Below are 15787 nucleotides of genomic sequence, written 5' to 3'. Positions count from 1 at the left end.
TGGATCCATATTTGTTTTAGTTGGCCAATGTTACATTTAGCTTTATCCCATGAAAATTCAATTTAATTTAATGTTAACAATTCCACTAGGATAAGCTCGCTAGAAAAAGACCATGTTCAGTAAGTCTGTACGAATCAACAGGAAATCGTTTTGTTACTACCAAATTGCCGACGAGTCGAAAAACTGTGGCTGTGTAGCGCTTTGGAAGATTGGGGCGACTCCTTTTTCTAGGGACGGACCATTTTTTCTGGTGGTGGATGGGGGGGGGGGGGGGGGCTGAAGAATGGATGAAATATATTAAAACAATTGGTTTCACGGCCTAAAAAGACAAAATAAAATGTTTGTAAACACAATATGTAGAAAAAAAGTTTTCATTTCGAAAAAAACCCAAATGTTTGCAGAGGTGCACAAGCTTAAAAAAGTTTGCAAAGGAAAATGTTTCATACCTCCTCCCTACCTAGAGGAAAAAAATGGTGTGTCTCTAAGCACTATTTTCAGGCAAAATGGTAAACAGCGATCTTTAAAAGACAGTTCTAGTTATGTGAAGTATAAAATTATAACGCCATTACTCGGCCTTCCTCGGACACAACTTACATGCTGGCCATTTGGTCTCCTGCTTCACCAGTGAATCGATACCAGGCCTTTTTCAATTTGTTGTCTGACTTCTTCGTTAATGAATTGAACCCTGCGGCTCGATTACCTTCACTTAGCTCTTGGTAGTCATTGCACGGGTCTCTGTCATAGCCACCATAACCACCGTAGCCACCATAGCCACCCTCTAAAACAATGAGTTGTTCAAATGGTTTGACCGACTAACATGTCTGACTGACTGACTGGCTGACTGACTGACTGACTAAGTGACTAACTGACTAACTGACTAAATGAATAAATGATGAATAAAAGAACGAACGAACGAACGAACAAACGAACAAACGAATGAATGAATGAATGAATGAATGCTAGAAATGGCTAACTGACTGAATGAAACATAGAATGAAAGAAAAATCGAAACAATGGAAACAATGGATATAAGGAAGGAAGAAATAAATATTAAATAAATAAATGAATGAATGAAAGCATAAAGAATGAAAGAATAAGGGAATGAATAAAAGATTGCCTGGAAGATTGCATTTATGGATTGCAAGATTGCACTTATGGTGCATTCGATTGGGATATCGGATTTGGATTTATAAATCCTGATTTTGCAATAAGACACTGAATCCAAAAAAGGATTTTGAAGCACCAAAATCGTATTCCGAGGTGGATTTCGATTAAGAAATCCAAGCTTGGATTTCATGGATTTGTTATTATTGCATTTTTTGAGAGACCCAGAAACGGATTAAAAAAGCTGTTTTCGTGAGCAGCGGTCTATGGTTAGCCAGCAGTCAGCGCGTAAACCAGAATGATGGGCAAACCAAATCACTGAAAAATAATAATAAAGAGTTGGCGCTCTTGTTTCATGTTCTCTTAAGTCAAGGTCGAATTTAGTCATTTCGCGTTGTTGTTCTGCAGAAGCATAGAAAATATTCAAACGCAGAAGAGCAAATCCATGAAATCCAAGTTTGAATCCTCCTTGAAGATGACTTTCGGTGTGACAAAATCTGTTTTCAAATTTCGTGTTTAATTGGGAAATTCGAAATCCGGATTGCCCAATAGAAGTACATCTTTACTGTTACAGTGAATGTGACTTACTTTTGCTTTTCACTTTTGTAGCGAAGCACACAAAAAACAGGAAACCTAAAGCCACCAAATTAGCCATCACGCAAACCTGTGTATAATAAAACCCGTTTAAAATGACGTTTGCACAAAGCCTAAAAGGAAGCAATCTCTACAATTGCTAATTTTTCACATAAACAATTCGCTAAAGAAAATTCGAAATTAAAACCAATAATATATCTGATTGCGGTAAAGATGGCACTGAGGTGTATCTGTAATGTCCTTTCCTCTTTGGATTTAAAAATTACCTTCCTAAATTTTTTTTTTTCATGCGGCCTTGTTTAACAAGGACTGGGAACTACCAATTTACGAATTTGATTGGCTTTAACTCGATATTGACCGCGATCTAGATTTTCTCATTTAGAACAGCATTTAGACGGTTCTAGCTGTTACATCTGCCTTAGCCTGATTTTCAGATGTCCTTCTCCGGTCGCGTCTCTCCTCGATCGGGAGTGAGCGACCGAAGAAAGACGTCCGAAATTCAGGTTACATCTGCTTCGTGCAAAAAAGTTATAAAAAAATACCCAAAAAACATTGGCCTTTTTCTGCCATTAATATTTTAAAAATGGTAGAGAAAAGAATAATGGCCTAGCATAAGTATAATAGACTTTACACCTCACTGTGCTCCAGGTACTTAGACACCATTGTTCTTTTGTTAACCAACCAAATTACAAATTTGCAAAGAAGGCTTTGCTAGGACTGCATCACGCAACGTTCACATATGTTTCGACATTCAAAAGCTGGTAAATTTTCTTGTCATCATTTGAACTGAAAACACCATTGAATTCCATAAATCTGACATAAAAGTATCATTTTGGTTACATAAGCACGATATTTCAGTATCCGTGGCTTTCCATAAAACATCAAAACAATAATTAAGCTGATTTGAAGTCATGCTTCGCAAGTCATACTGAACAAAGACATGATTAAGCTTTAAAATTCCTGCTGTTCTCCAAAGGAATAAAAGCAAACAGAATTGCTCACAGCATCTCTTATTCTACCGATATAACTTCTTGTAGACGTAAGTCGCGTTCGTATCTTTGCGCTGCGCAGGTCCACAGAAGGCTCAATAAACATCTACACTGCATCTAATTTTCATGTTATCGCACTTGGCTACCCTTTAAAGGAACCAGTCAATTAAGAAAGACGAATCGTCCGAGGAGTTCTTCAATCCAGTGATCAAGCCAATAGGAGGCTTAGTCTGGTTTGATGTTATCTTATCGGCTATTCAAAACATTGCTAATTTCAAGTGTTATCTCACAGGAAAAGTAAATTAACATTTTCAATGCACACTATAGTGTACTCAATGCACGGTAATGCAATATTTTTTTTTACCCTGTAGTCAGATCGACCAATTTTGGAACGAAATAATACGTCATTTTTATCCTTTACCGATTTAGCATCAGTGTAAAAGATAAATTAAATTAAAAAACGATCCACTTTATGAATGAATGAATGAATGATATAGGTGCTTATATAGCGCATTTACAAAGCTCAATGCGCTTCACAGTTAGAATTTTATTGGATGAGACCGGACATCAGCATATCAGGCGCCTTTGGCAGCCGCTATCCGTCCATGTATATGATCTCATCACACCATTCAACCCATAGAATAGAAACAGACCACAACACCGGGAACTTTATGCCCTACCCTTTACGATGAGTGTGTGGGTTCTTTAACGTCCCCTGCTGATTGTAACACTGAAGATGCAGGAGACAGGGCCTACGGTTTACGATCAAATTTACAATTGTCTAGCTGAGACTCAGTGGTTTTGTTACTGTAAATCCTACGATTCTAATGCGCGGGAACGGAGAGCACACCTTACTTCTTCTCTTGTTAAGACTTAGGTAAACAAACAATCGATGTTCTCTTCACTACCTTGGCATGTAGCAATTCTTGTAACCTGCACAAAGTAGTTGGTGGTGATTTTTGTATACGTACAGTTGATGTTCAGAATTTTAGTCCTCTTTATCTTCGTATAGCAGACAATCGGCAGGAATTAAGAGACGCTTTAGAAAATTATAACTTTTGTGAATACACTTTTTGAATTCTTAACGCTCCTAACGTTGCACGTATGCGTAACCTAAGGGAGTTTAGTACGATTTAGGATACATTTTGGTTCAAGAAAATCTTCCTACCTTAGTTATCCAGCCGAGTTGTCCGAAGTTGAAAGGGATGTTTGTTCTTCAGCTATCACAAAGCAAGAGTGAAATGCTCTTTACAGTGTTGACTTTTCAAGAGATTTTCCACATGGATTCTCTCACCAAATCAGTGGGCGAGTTTAACCAATAGCAAGACATTTCTTTGTCAAACCTGTCTCTCCATATAAAAGAATAGATTTTCCACCTCACTTTGCTCTGGGTACTTAGACGCTATTGTTCTCAGTTTTGTTCACAAACCAAATTAACATTTGTGAAGAAAGCTTTACAAGGACTGCATCATGCAACTTACAAGTCTGTTTTTTCATTCAAAACCTGGACTTTTACTCTTACTATTTAAAATTTCCGCATCATCATTTGAACTGGAAACACCATTAAATTTCTTTAAATTAAACATCATTTTGGTAAGGCAAACACGATGTTTCACTCAGTATCAATGGCTTTCCATAAAACCACAAAACAGTAATTAATTAAGTCGTTTTGACGTCATGCTTCGCAAGTCATACTGAACAAAGACATGATTATTAAGTTTTTAAATTGGGGCTGTTCTCCAAAGGAATTACAGCAAACAAAATTGCTCACAAAATCTTTGATCCCCCCCATAAAACCGACAAAAATTATTGTAGGCATAAGTCACGTTCATATCTATGGGCTGCGTCGGTCCACAGAAGGCACAATAAAAAGCTAATCTTCATGTTTTCACACTTGGCTATTTTTCAATGGAACCAGACGATCTAGAAAGACGAATCGCGCGAGGAGTTCTTCAGTCTAGTGGTCAAACCAATAGGAAGCTAAACTGGGTGCTAAAGATTTTAATTGCTAAATACTTTCAAGTTTTATCACACAGCTTAAGTAAAATAACATTTACAAGGGCATTGGTGTACCCAATGCACGATTATGCAATAATTTTTCTTACCCTACAGTCAAATCGATCAAGTTTTAGAACGAAATAATACTTCATCCTTATCCTCTACCGATTTGTATTGATCATTAAAACAGTTAAACTGAAACTGAATTAAACAATGATTCACTTTATGGTCAAATTTACATTTGTCTAGCTGAGCCTCGGTGGTGTTGTTAAATCCTACGATTCTAATGTGCGGGAACGGAGACCGCATCTTACTTCTTCTCTTGTTAAGATCTAGACTTAAGTAAACAAATAATCGATGTTCTCTTTACTAGCTTGACCTGAAGCAATTTCAGTAACCTGCACAAAGTACTAGGTGGTGTTTTTCGTATACGTACTAAGTAGATTTTCAGAATTTTAGGCCCCTACATCTCCGTATAGCAAAGAATCGGCAAGAATTTAGAAAATATCTTTTGTGAATACACTTGTTGAATTCTCAACGCTCCTAAAGTTGCAGATATGCACGCGTAAGCTAAGAGAGTTGAGCACCTTTAGGATAACGTTTAGTTAAAAAAATCTGCGTACCTTAGATTTCCAGCCGAGTTGTCCGAGGTCGAAAGGGATGTTTGCTCTTTAGCTCTCACAAGGCAAGAGTGAAATGCTCTTCACAGTGTTGACTTTTCAAGAGATTTTCCACGTGGTTTCTCTCACCAAATAAATTGCAAATTTAACCAATAGGAAGTCTTTACTACATATCTATCCATATAAAAGAATAGATTTTCCACCTCACTGTACTTTTGGTACTTTGACGCAATTGTTCTTTTGTTAACATCGGCAAATTAATGTTTATGACGAAGGCTGTGCAAGGACTACATCACGCGACTTCACACCTGTTCTGACATCGAATAGCTGGGCTTACTCATTCTTTTCTATTTTTTCGTGTCATCATTTGAACTAAAAACACCATTACATTTTATTAAATTAAGCGACATTTTGGTAACATAAGCACGATGTTCCAGAATCCGTGACAATAATTAAGGTGTTTTGAAGTCATGCTTGGCAAGTCATACTGAACAAAGCAATGAAATCCCATTAAGTTAAGCATCATTTTACTAACATTAACACGATGTTCCAGAATCTGTGACAATAATTAAGGTGTTTTGAAGTCATGCTTGGTAAGTCATACTGAACAAAGCAAGGATTAAGCTTTAAAATTCCTGCTGTTCTCTCAAGGAATAGCAGCAAACAAATTTGCTCATAGTTTCTCTTATTCTCTCAACTTAATACCGATAAGATTTCTTGTAGACAAAGTCACGTTCATATCAATGAGCTGCGCAGGTCTGCGCAGGTCTAAAAACACCATTACATTTTATTAAATTAAGCATCATTTTGGTAACATAAGCACGATGTTCCAGTATCCGTGTCAATAATTTATTGGTTTTAAAGTCATGCTTGGTAAGTCACACTGAACGAAGCAAGGATTAAGCTTTAAAATTCCTGCTGTTCTCCAAAGGAATAAAACTGCTCACAGCATCTCCGTTAAGACTTCTTGTAGGCATGAGTCACGTTCATATCTATGGGCTACCTAGGTCCACAAAAGGTACAATAAAAAGCTAATCTTCAAGTTGTCACACTTGGCTATTCTTCAATGGAACCAGACGATCTAGAAAGATGAATCGCCCGAGGAGTTCTTCAGTCTAGTGATCAAACCAATAGGAAACTATAAGCATTGTGCTTACGTTTACTGTTATCTCATCGGCTAGTCAAAACAATTTTAATTGCTAACTATTTTCAAGTGTTCCCACACAGTATGAAAGACTTTTTGTCTTTCTTAAGAAGAAACTGTAGACCCTATCAGCCCTATATATGTTTCTATTTGCTCCCATGTAAAAATGTAAAAGAAAAATTAAATTAAATTTAATTGATATGCTGAGCTATATAACTTACCCTATTTTTCGGCTTTACCTCGGTATAAAAGCTGATGACGTAATTTGTCATTGTTTGAATTTAAACTTACTGTTTTCCTGCTCTACATTGTTTCGAGATTCTTCGTTGTCTGGTAATTCTTTGTTTTACGCCTGGTTTTACGTCACTGATAAATTTTCACAGTTTCTCACACCGAGAATGAACCCGGTATTGATTACCCATGTCTTTTCGCGTACTGAAGTAAATTTTTTCCGTTTATTCAGATATTATTTGTTAAGGGTACACTGGAGCTACTTTGAAAATTGCCTTATATATCCCATCAGTCTTCTTGGTCTGAGCGGAATACTGAGCACGGAATGGCGGCGCGACATCTCATCAAACGCGCGCCAGACCAGCTATTTAATAAATTCTCATTTTAGACATTTCATTACTGGTTCACCGGTTATGAAAGTTTAGCCCAGTCCTTGAAATGAACCCAGAATTTGGTACATCAGATCTTTCTGTTAGCATGATTCTCACAGGGAGGTTATGAGCAGTAAATGTTGGTAAAACATACGTTCAGAAATTGTTCCGGCTGGTAAAATACAGATCATGTTAGAAAGCGAATTTGTAGTGTAATTAACAATTAGACTACGCGCACGAGTTTTCTATGAGCGAATAATCAACGAGGCGCAGCAGAGTTGACTATTGTTCATAGAAAACTCGAGCTCGTAGTCAATTTCCAAAAATTAATCAAGTCTCAATCTCGGGTTTTCAATAGACCATATTCGTATTCTCGGTATTGAACTGGAACTAGCTTGCAATGGAGGCTAATGCGGGGGAATATCATTAAAAAGAGCTTCATGTCATTTGCATTTGAAAAGATTACCCGCATTAGCCTCCATTGCAAGCTAGTTCCAGTCCAATACCGAGAATACTAATATGATCTATTAAGGGACTCAGTATCTTGGCTAGTCACGGATTTTACCGCTCGCCTAAGCTTGCGCATGCCTCCCGAGGGAATGAATAGTTTGTAAGCAACAGCTTATGCATCAGCTAGCAGTAAACATCTCTTCAAAAATTTTAAGCTTCTTTGAAATCATTTGTAAAATCTTTGAGACACTTTGGAAATCTTCGGAAACTTCCCTAAGTCTTCGCTGCAAGAACAGAGCATGTTGCCTGGACACCCCTTAATTACGACTTTCTCATTATAACGGTTATTTGTTATGAGACCAAACGAAAGTTCAGTCGCCAATCTCTTTAAAGCGACAAAAGGGCACCTTTTGAAATCCACAACCTTCATTTCTCTACAAGTTTAACCCGTTACTTGGGAAACAAAACAAAACGAAACAGAAAAAAAAAACAAAAACAAAAAAAAAACAAAAAAAAACGAAACAAAACAAAACAAAACAGACAGAAATCGAATAAAACTTTGATCGTTTCCAGTTACAAATTATTCGTCATTTACAGTTTTAAAAAATGCAAAGAGAAAAAAATTTTGGTCAGACGGTGACGTGGCCGTATTAAGAAGTTTATACTTCATTTTATGTCACTGAAGTTAAACTGTTTTAATCTGAAAAACGAATCGGCACATTTCATATCGATTGGCATCGCAGGAAAGAAAAGCACAATAATTTTACACAAGAGCTGCCTTAAACAACAATTTAATCTTCACAATTTAAATGAATATGAAATGAATGAAATGATCCGAGCTTTGCTCCTAACGTATCAAGACTTCATAGCTCAGGTTGATAGAACATCGCACTGGTATTTATATGGTTTCAGGCTAAAAAATGCATTTGCTTACAATTGCTTGCACACTGCGGGGATTATTTCATTCATTTCGTCATTAACTTACAGTTCATATACTTTCATATACTCATTACGTCACTAAACAATTACCCCTTTAACCACACCGTTAAACGAAGAACATGCGATAGTTCCCACAATATCGTTGCCATGGCATACAAAGGCTACACCGATCATTCCCGGATGTAAATATTCCCGTGAGGATTAGCGACATTGGTGAGATGATTCAAGGCGTTAGTACCACAAGGATCATGGGTAGGCCAGTTGGTGCGCGTGTTGCCATCAAAGTAATAATACTCCTTCAGCCGCACGTTGCTCTGGGAACGAATCAGATCAGGGCCCACGGACAAGCCACCTGGGTTGCCAGCGGTGTGAAATATAAGCTGATCAGGAACGTAGCCGTGGCACTTGGATGCGACGTTCTTGATATTGCGGCACTGAAGACTTCCGGCCCTGAATTCCACCAAACTTCCGGTTCCATCTTTGCAAGCGATCCAGTGGTTGATGTTAGATTTGATCATAAACTCGTGGCCAAGATTCTTCCACTGGTTGAAGTCCATGGCGTTGTAGTCTGTCTCGCTGACGGGGGCTGTGGTCGATACTGGGATGTCACCATATGTTGGCCAGTTAGGACGTGGGGTGTTGGCATTGGAAGATGACCTGAAACCTCTGTTGAAGGAAATGCAGTGTCAATCAAATCAAGCACAAAGAATTTTGCGTCTTTTTGTGAAGAGATCGATGTGGATGCTCTTTGTACCTTCAAGTCATTTAGTCACTTATTCATTTGGTGGTTGAAAACCGTGTTTTGGTACTGCTCAGACTGTTTCATTTCAGCATTTCTCAGTTACTACATATCATGACACCTTTAAGTGAGCGATTTTGAACAAAGGCACCAATTAACTGGAACTTATTGTCAAGAAATAATGCTTTTTAGGAATGTTGCTATTGGCGGGCCTCAGTCACTTTGCCATCAAAGTTCATTGAGTCTGCATTAAATCATCTGTGGGGCAGTAATGAACTTGAGTCACACCCAAAGAATTGGAATCTTGGTACCTTTAAGGGATGTTCATTAAACTGCCGACGAAAAACCCCGTCTCCTTCATGTAGGCGTCTTCACCTTTCCTGAAGGAAACTGTCCTTTGTATCCTGCTGGGGTATGAAATGGCCACCGAATTGGATAGATTATATCTTCTTAATCATACTTTTAGCAGCCAATTTATTGAATTTTTGCCAAATTGACATCTCTCGACACACAGTCAAATCTACACTTCTTCTGTCCACTGCAAATAAAGTTGCTTAACGTCTTGCTTAAGGTAGTAATCTTTGAAAACAGTCTTAGGAGAAATATGTTTTACCTGAAGTTTGTAAACGTGTAGCTGTAAACTAGTGTCCAACCTCCACCGTCGGTTTCCTGATCGCAGTAGGCCTGGGTCGGGTTATTGCCGTCAGGGTTAATCCAGTAGACACCAGACTCCGCGTTTTTATTTCTTTTCTTCATTTCTTTGCATGATTTAGCTGCGTTCTTCTTGTTCAAACCTGAAAATAAACAACCAAGCAAATTTTACGAAATGTCTGTCTAATTGACTGAACTGCTGAAAACCAAGAGAAGTTTGTCATTGTTTTTAATTTAATAAGCTGACAATCGAAGAAGATGAATAAGAATATTTAAAACGTCTTTCCAGGCTTCTTTGCAGAGTGTCCGGCTCTTGATGCATCATTAATTAATCAAGTAATTACGTAATTGAATTAATTAATTACTAATTAAACTAAGAGGCCCACTTACCATAGAGTAACTTCTTCTCATTGCACTCTGGTTTTGTTTCACGAACTGTTTAAAAAGATAAGAAAATACTAGTTATACAACACTTTCGAGTGGTATACTATGGAATATCCCACGAGTCACTTGTATTTTCTCGGTATACACACGAGCCTTTAGGCGAGTGTGTATACCAAGAAAATACAAGTGACAAGTGGGATTTCCATAGTATACCACGAGAAAGTGTTGTGTAACTATTTTATACCATACCATAGAAAATACGCTTACTAAATTTCGTCGAGAATACAATCGCAGCGCACGATGGGAAGGTTGGGTTGAATACCGTCAAATATACAACGGCTTTCCTGTATTCTGATTGGCTGTATTTTCTATGGCATGGTATAAAAACAGTTAACAAAGTGCTTGGTTTAAATGCGAATGATCTGTGTTACAAGGATTGAAAAAGGGATCTACACAATTTTTTTAGCCGCAAAAACTTATATATCCAAGAAACTCGCAATTAATTATTAAGCAATCTTGGCTATATGTACTTTTGATGTCTCCTGCTGTCAAAGTGCATCTATAAAAATATCGCCAAATTCTTTTTAAATTTGTCATTTGAAATCTGTCTCAATCATAATTATTTGTTTTTTTTTTTGTCTTATTGTTTCTTCTAAATTGATTTTTTACCTTTGTACTTTCATTTTGAAGTTTGTTTTGAATTGAAGGATCTTTTATTACAACACAAAGCATTATTCAGTACATACTAGTTATGCAACGCTTTCGAGTGGTATACTATGGAATATCCCACGAGTCACTTGTATTTTCTCGGTATACACACGAGCCTTTAGGCGAGTGTGTATACCAAGAAAATACAAGTGTCAAGTGGGATATTCCATAGTATACCACGAGAAAGTGTTGTGTAACTATTTTATACCATGCCATAGAAAATACGCTCACTAAATTTCATCAAGAATAAGATCGCAGCGCACGATGGGAAGGTTGGGTTGAATACCGTCGAATATACAACGGCTTTCCTGTATTCTGATTGGCTGTATTTTCTATGGCATGGTATAAATCGTGATATTACCTTTGTTCCCACAATATCTTGCTCCTTTGTTAGTAGGACGAGGCAGTTCATAAATCCAGAATCCCTGGCACTTCATAATTGTTATCGTCGCTCTCTTAAAACAGCAGTCATAACTGGTGCCAAAGCAAAGAGTTCCTTGGACATGTTCACCTGGCGCCAGATCCTCCGGGTGAGAAGTTCGGAGGAAGCCTGGGTACCGGGCACCGCAAGATGGCGGCTCTAGGCATTTTCCCATAGTGTCGCTGCGAAGAAGATCAGACATTGCTTTGTCAATGACGCTGGAGGGATTTTTCAGAAATCCTTAAAGGTTGAAACGCGTGACTCCCTCTGATTCGTACTGTCCAAAGCGTTTGCACGTTCGTTTCCATTAAGTGCCCTTTTTGGAAAATCACGAGGAAAACTTAGCCAATCAAATTTGCAATATTTGGTTTAAATTCCACAGCGCGCGCTAGCTCGTGCCATATGGCGTAATCTTGTTTTTGAACAAGCATTAATTTGGTCAATAATTTGGTCGTCATTCAGTAGTCTGGAAAACTTCATTTGGATACACTTAATGAATTTCATTACTTTCTGTAAGTAATTTACGGCGTCTAGCTCGGAATTAAAACTTAACGCAAAACCGAAAATGTTGTTGCGTGTGTCGTTACGTCCCGGCGTATCCAATCGAACGTTCGGTAATCGAACCCAATCGAACACCAATCGTTCGATTGGGTTCGGTAATCGAACATAATCGAACTCACAATAAAATTTGGTCAATCGAACAAAATCGAACGTTCGATTAACGAACAGTCCACAATCGAACAAAATCGAACGTTCGATTAGCGAACATTCGACAATTGAACTCGATTCGATTACCGAACTCCTGTTTGTTTATAATGCGGACATTTTGTACGGTGCACTGTCCTCCTAGTTAGTCCTGCGTGATTTACTTATCAAGAGACGGATTCCAAACAAAGTCGAATCGGAGTGAGTTCGATCGGTTCGATTGGCTCGAAAATCGAACTCACAGCAAAATAGATGTTCAATTTTGTTCGATTACCAAACCCAATCGATCGATTGGTGTTCGATTGGGTTCGATTGATTTTTGGTTCGATTTTGTTCGATTGGATACGCCGGGTTACGTGTATGAAGAATTCGCATACGATTCATCGAAGGTGTGGAGACAGTCTCTTGAGCGCTGTTTCCTGTCCAAGGGTTAGAGGCGTTCTTAGCTTTAAAGAAAGATTGTGTTCTCCGAATTTCTAAATTAATATATAGTTTAGATACCTTTCCATTTCTCGGCATTTTCAGACCAAACTTACATGCTGGCTATTCTGTCTCCTGCTTCACCAGTGAATCGATACCAGTCCTTTTGCCATTTGCTGTTTTTATCTGATTTGCTCGTCAATGTGTTGTAACTTGCGGCTCGATTATCTTCACTTAGCTCGTGATAGTCACGGCACGGGTCGTAGACATTACCACCATCTAAAAATGGTTTGTTTAAATGGGTTAAATGACTGACTGACTGACTGGACTGACTGACTGGACTGACTGACTGGCTGAGTGACTGACTGTCTGTCTGACTGACTGGACTGACTGACTGACTGACTGACTGACTGACTAACTGACTGACTGGATGGCTGGCTGGCTGGCTGGCTGACTGACAGTGACTGGAATGAATGAATAAATGAATGAATGAATGAACGAATGAATGAATGAATGAATGAATGAATGAATGAATGAATGAATGAATGAATGAATGAATGAATGAATGAATGAATGAATGAGGTGCATTTTCTCATAGGTATTAATAGTTGGTCTCATTACAGTAAATGGTCACTAACCTGTACTTCTCATTTCTGAAGCGAAGCACAGAAAAAACAGGAAAGCAAAAGCCCGGAAGTTAACCATCGCGAAAACCTGCAATACGTATGACAAAGTGGATTCGAGTTTGTTCAGTTTGAAATGATGCAAACATTTGTCAAAAAACGTAATGAGAATTCAATAAGTTTATATTTAGAAGTAAATTCATTCAAAAAAGTATGTTTCAATAATTTGACTGCTGTATTCCTGGGGAGGAAAGCCAGATACTTATTTACTCTACTTAGTTACTGTAAATTTTATTAATTCCTTTTGGATGTATAAAAACTGTACTGTCATTACTTTTATGGACAAGTCTCACTACTTGGTTGGCTATATAATGTCGATATCGAACGCAGTCTAACTGTTGCATTTTGCAATGAGAATATTACAAACAAAAATTATTGACTTGTTCAGTCTCCGAAAAATATGAACGAAAAAGCCAAAAAACTTGACGAGAAGGAAGTAACGAAAACGAACAATTTTTTTGGCAAATTTAAGTTCAGCTCAGGCGTGTCGTCAAAACACTAGTCGCCAAAACGTTTTCATATCCATTTGCGAGCAAAATGTCGGGGAGTACGAACCGGCTACATTAGGCGACTGTAAGTTTTCTTGTTCGGCCATATCTTAAACATCTTACTCACTTAGCTTAATTAGTCGGTCTGCTCGGAAGAATCTTGACCTCAATCGATAGTGAGACCTCACTACGGTTGGTCTGTACTCTCGACCTTGTTCAGGATTGTCCCATTCTGACATCATGCTCGGTTAATAAGAACTAATTATTTCATATTATGTATACTAATATGCGAAAGAACGTCTTTATCCGGATAGGACCAACGCGTGGACTAATTACTGTAAATGTAACAGTGTCAATATTTATTTTAATTTTTAGGACTTTAAGTTGCCAAAGTATTTTACAACTTTCGACAAAAATGCAGGTCCTAAATTCGTTAGTAGAAGAGTCGAGGAAAAGCACGGTTTGGAATGACCGCTAAAGCAATAACGAGTGAGGTACTTTGGATTGCTCTAAAGACTGAGAAACTTGTATACAAAGTGCACTAAATGAGCGCATTGAACATTTATTTTTTTTTTTAAATAGTGGAATTATCGTGACTGCTTCAGAGGCGAGAGTCAGAAACAGCAGCACGCGGACAACTCCTTCACCATTTTCCCTCTTACGTAACTTAGTATTGTTCGCATGGAATTTCTGAGACATCTTTTGGTTAGCGAAAAGTAATGGTCGCATTTCCACTCTTTAGCTTAAACTTAACACGCAGTGCTCCCTCGTAAAGTTAGCTTAGAGCGTGGATATCAGTAAGCTGTAGTTTTTTGTTGTTGCTTGGGGAGTGCTACTTTAAAATAATAGATTGGTCATTTGGTCACTGAGTTATTACATGGGCGCCGGCTTAAAGGTAATAATGCAGAGGAAAATACTTCTGAGTATAAAAATGTCAGTTTTCGTTATCGCTAGCAATGATTTTTATTGGTGTGTGACAATTGAAGCAGAATACTATTGCGAACTGAAATCATTCATTATTTACTGCTCGAAAAAATAGTCATCCTTTTTTCCTCTCTTTTAAAAACAATATAAATAGTCATAGTAATTTTAAAACGTTTGCCAAATCCATGTTTTGCTAGGGACTCGTCTTCAGCCCGTGGTACAGGCGTGAGAAAAATTTACGGTCTTAACTGGTTTTTAGACAACGTTTCGTCGCACTCTTGGTTTTTTTTTTCATACTGGATGCTACATAATCTTTTCAATTGTACGGTCACTTACCTTAACGTGTCACGGGACTTGTTTCTCCCAGCCCAGCTCAGTGGAAAATGAAAAATTTTGTTTCTCTCATCTCATACAATTCAGTTTGTTGACTAAACTGTCAAATACTTCCTGGGGGTAATAATTAGTTTTTATTTGTCAGTCTTAATTGGTTTAGGGTCGGTACTTAACAAACTAATATCTTTTAGTTTGCTTTTTTTATAATACTGACAAGTGGCTATTTATCTAGAAATTAAAATCCTTCAAGATCCTTTCATCTTCTATTACGACTTTAAAAAGTCTTTTGCTTAAAAGTTTTTTCATCTCTTATCGGTTTAAATATTACATAGAGTTGGAACACTGTTCTAATCAACCCCAAGAATTTAAAGTTAAAAATTAGTAAATGGGCACTAAAACAGTGCCCTGATAACTAATTTAAATTGCAAGGCTGGCACTACGGCAAGGGCACCTTTAATGAACCAATATTTAGACTAGTACAACTACTCTTTTACTCGCGTACGCCGGATCACATTAAACCCACATTGATAATGATAATGTATTTATATAGCGCATTTTTCATATGTATATGTTCAAATGCGCTTTACACGTACTGTAATTTTACTACACAATTGTAAAGGCCAGACCACAACACCGGGAGCTTCGTGCCCTACTCTTTACGAATAGTGTGTGGGTTCTTTAACGTCCCCTGCTATAAGACTGAAGATACAGGAGACGGGACCTAAGGTTTACCGTCCTTTTCCGAGAAGACTAGAATGTCTAACCATTTGCAGATGAAATGACAAAGGCAGCACATTCTCCTCGGTTGTTTTAAGACCCTGAGTGTTGGTCCGGTCTGGGCGTTCGAACCCACGACCTCCCGCACAGCAGTCCGGTGCTCTACTCACTGAG

The 15787-nt window shown here is 37.9% G+C and overlaps 2 protein-coding genes across 3 annotated transcripts in view; both read right to left on the bottom strand.

Moving 5' to 3' along the window:
* Window positions 1–5402, bottom strand: part of LOC144661008 (uncharacterized) — a 7839-nt gene extending 2437 nt beyond the window's left edge. Inside the window, exons 1-3 of the mRNA XM_078521729.1 lie at window positions 5309–5402; window positions 1693–1768; window positions 599–778 (exon numbers count right to left, since the gene is read on the bottom strand). Of these exons, the coding sequence (XP_078377855.1) occupies window positions 599–778; window positions 1693–1759 (247 nt within the window). The 5' untranslated portion in view covers window positions 1760–1768; window positions 5309–5402. The remainder of the gene's footprint in view (window positions 1–598; window positions 779–1692; window positions 1769–5308) is intronic.
* A 2874-nt stretch (window positions 5403–8276) lies between these two features.
* Window positions 8277–14931, bottom strand: LOC144660626 (uncharacterized). 2 transcript variants are annotated; one of them, XM_078521302.1, is made up of 7 exons: window positions 14900–14931; window positions 13107–13182; window positions 12585–12747; window positions 11284–11525; window positions 10221–10265; window positions 9793–9973; window positions 8277–9106 (listed from the first exon to the last, which is right to left on the bottom strand). In XM_078521302.1, the coding sequence occupies exons 2-7, from the start codon at window positions 13171–13173 to the stop codon at window positions 8611–8613; spliced, it is 1194 nt and encodes a 397-aa protein (XP_078377428.1). In that variant the 5' UTR covers window positions 13174–13182; window positions 14900–14931; the 3' UTR covers window positions 8277–8610. The 2 variants fall into 2 exon arrangements, with proteins under 2 accessions (XP_078377428.1, XP_078377429.1); XM_078521303.1 differs by lacking the exon at window positions 14900–14931 and adding an exon at window positions 13767–13821.
* Between the last annotated feature and the right edge of the window lie 856 nt (window positions 14932–15787).

This window comes from Oculina patagonica, chromosome 7 (genome assembly GCF_052425735.1).
Source record: "Oculina patagonica isolate OP01 chromosome 7, crgOcupat, whole genome shotgun sequence".
Classification (NCBI taxonomy): Eukaryota; Metazoa; Cnidaria; class Anthozoa; order Scleractinia; family Oculinidae; genus Oculina; species Oculina patagonica.
Note: the sequence above shows the minus strand (reverse complement) of the source record. Positions and strands in the feature narration are given on the sequence as shown.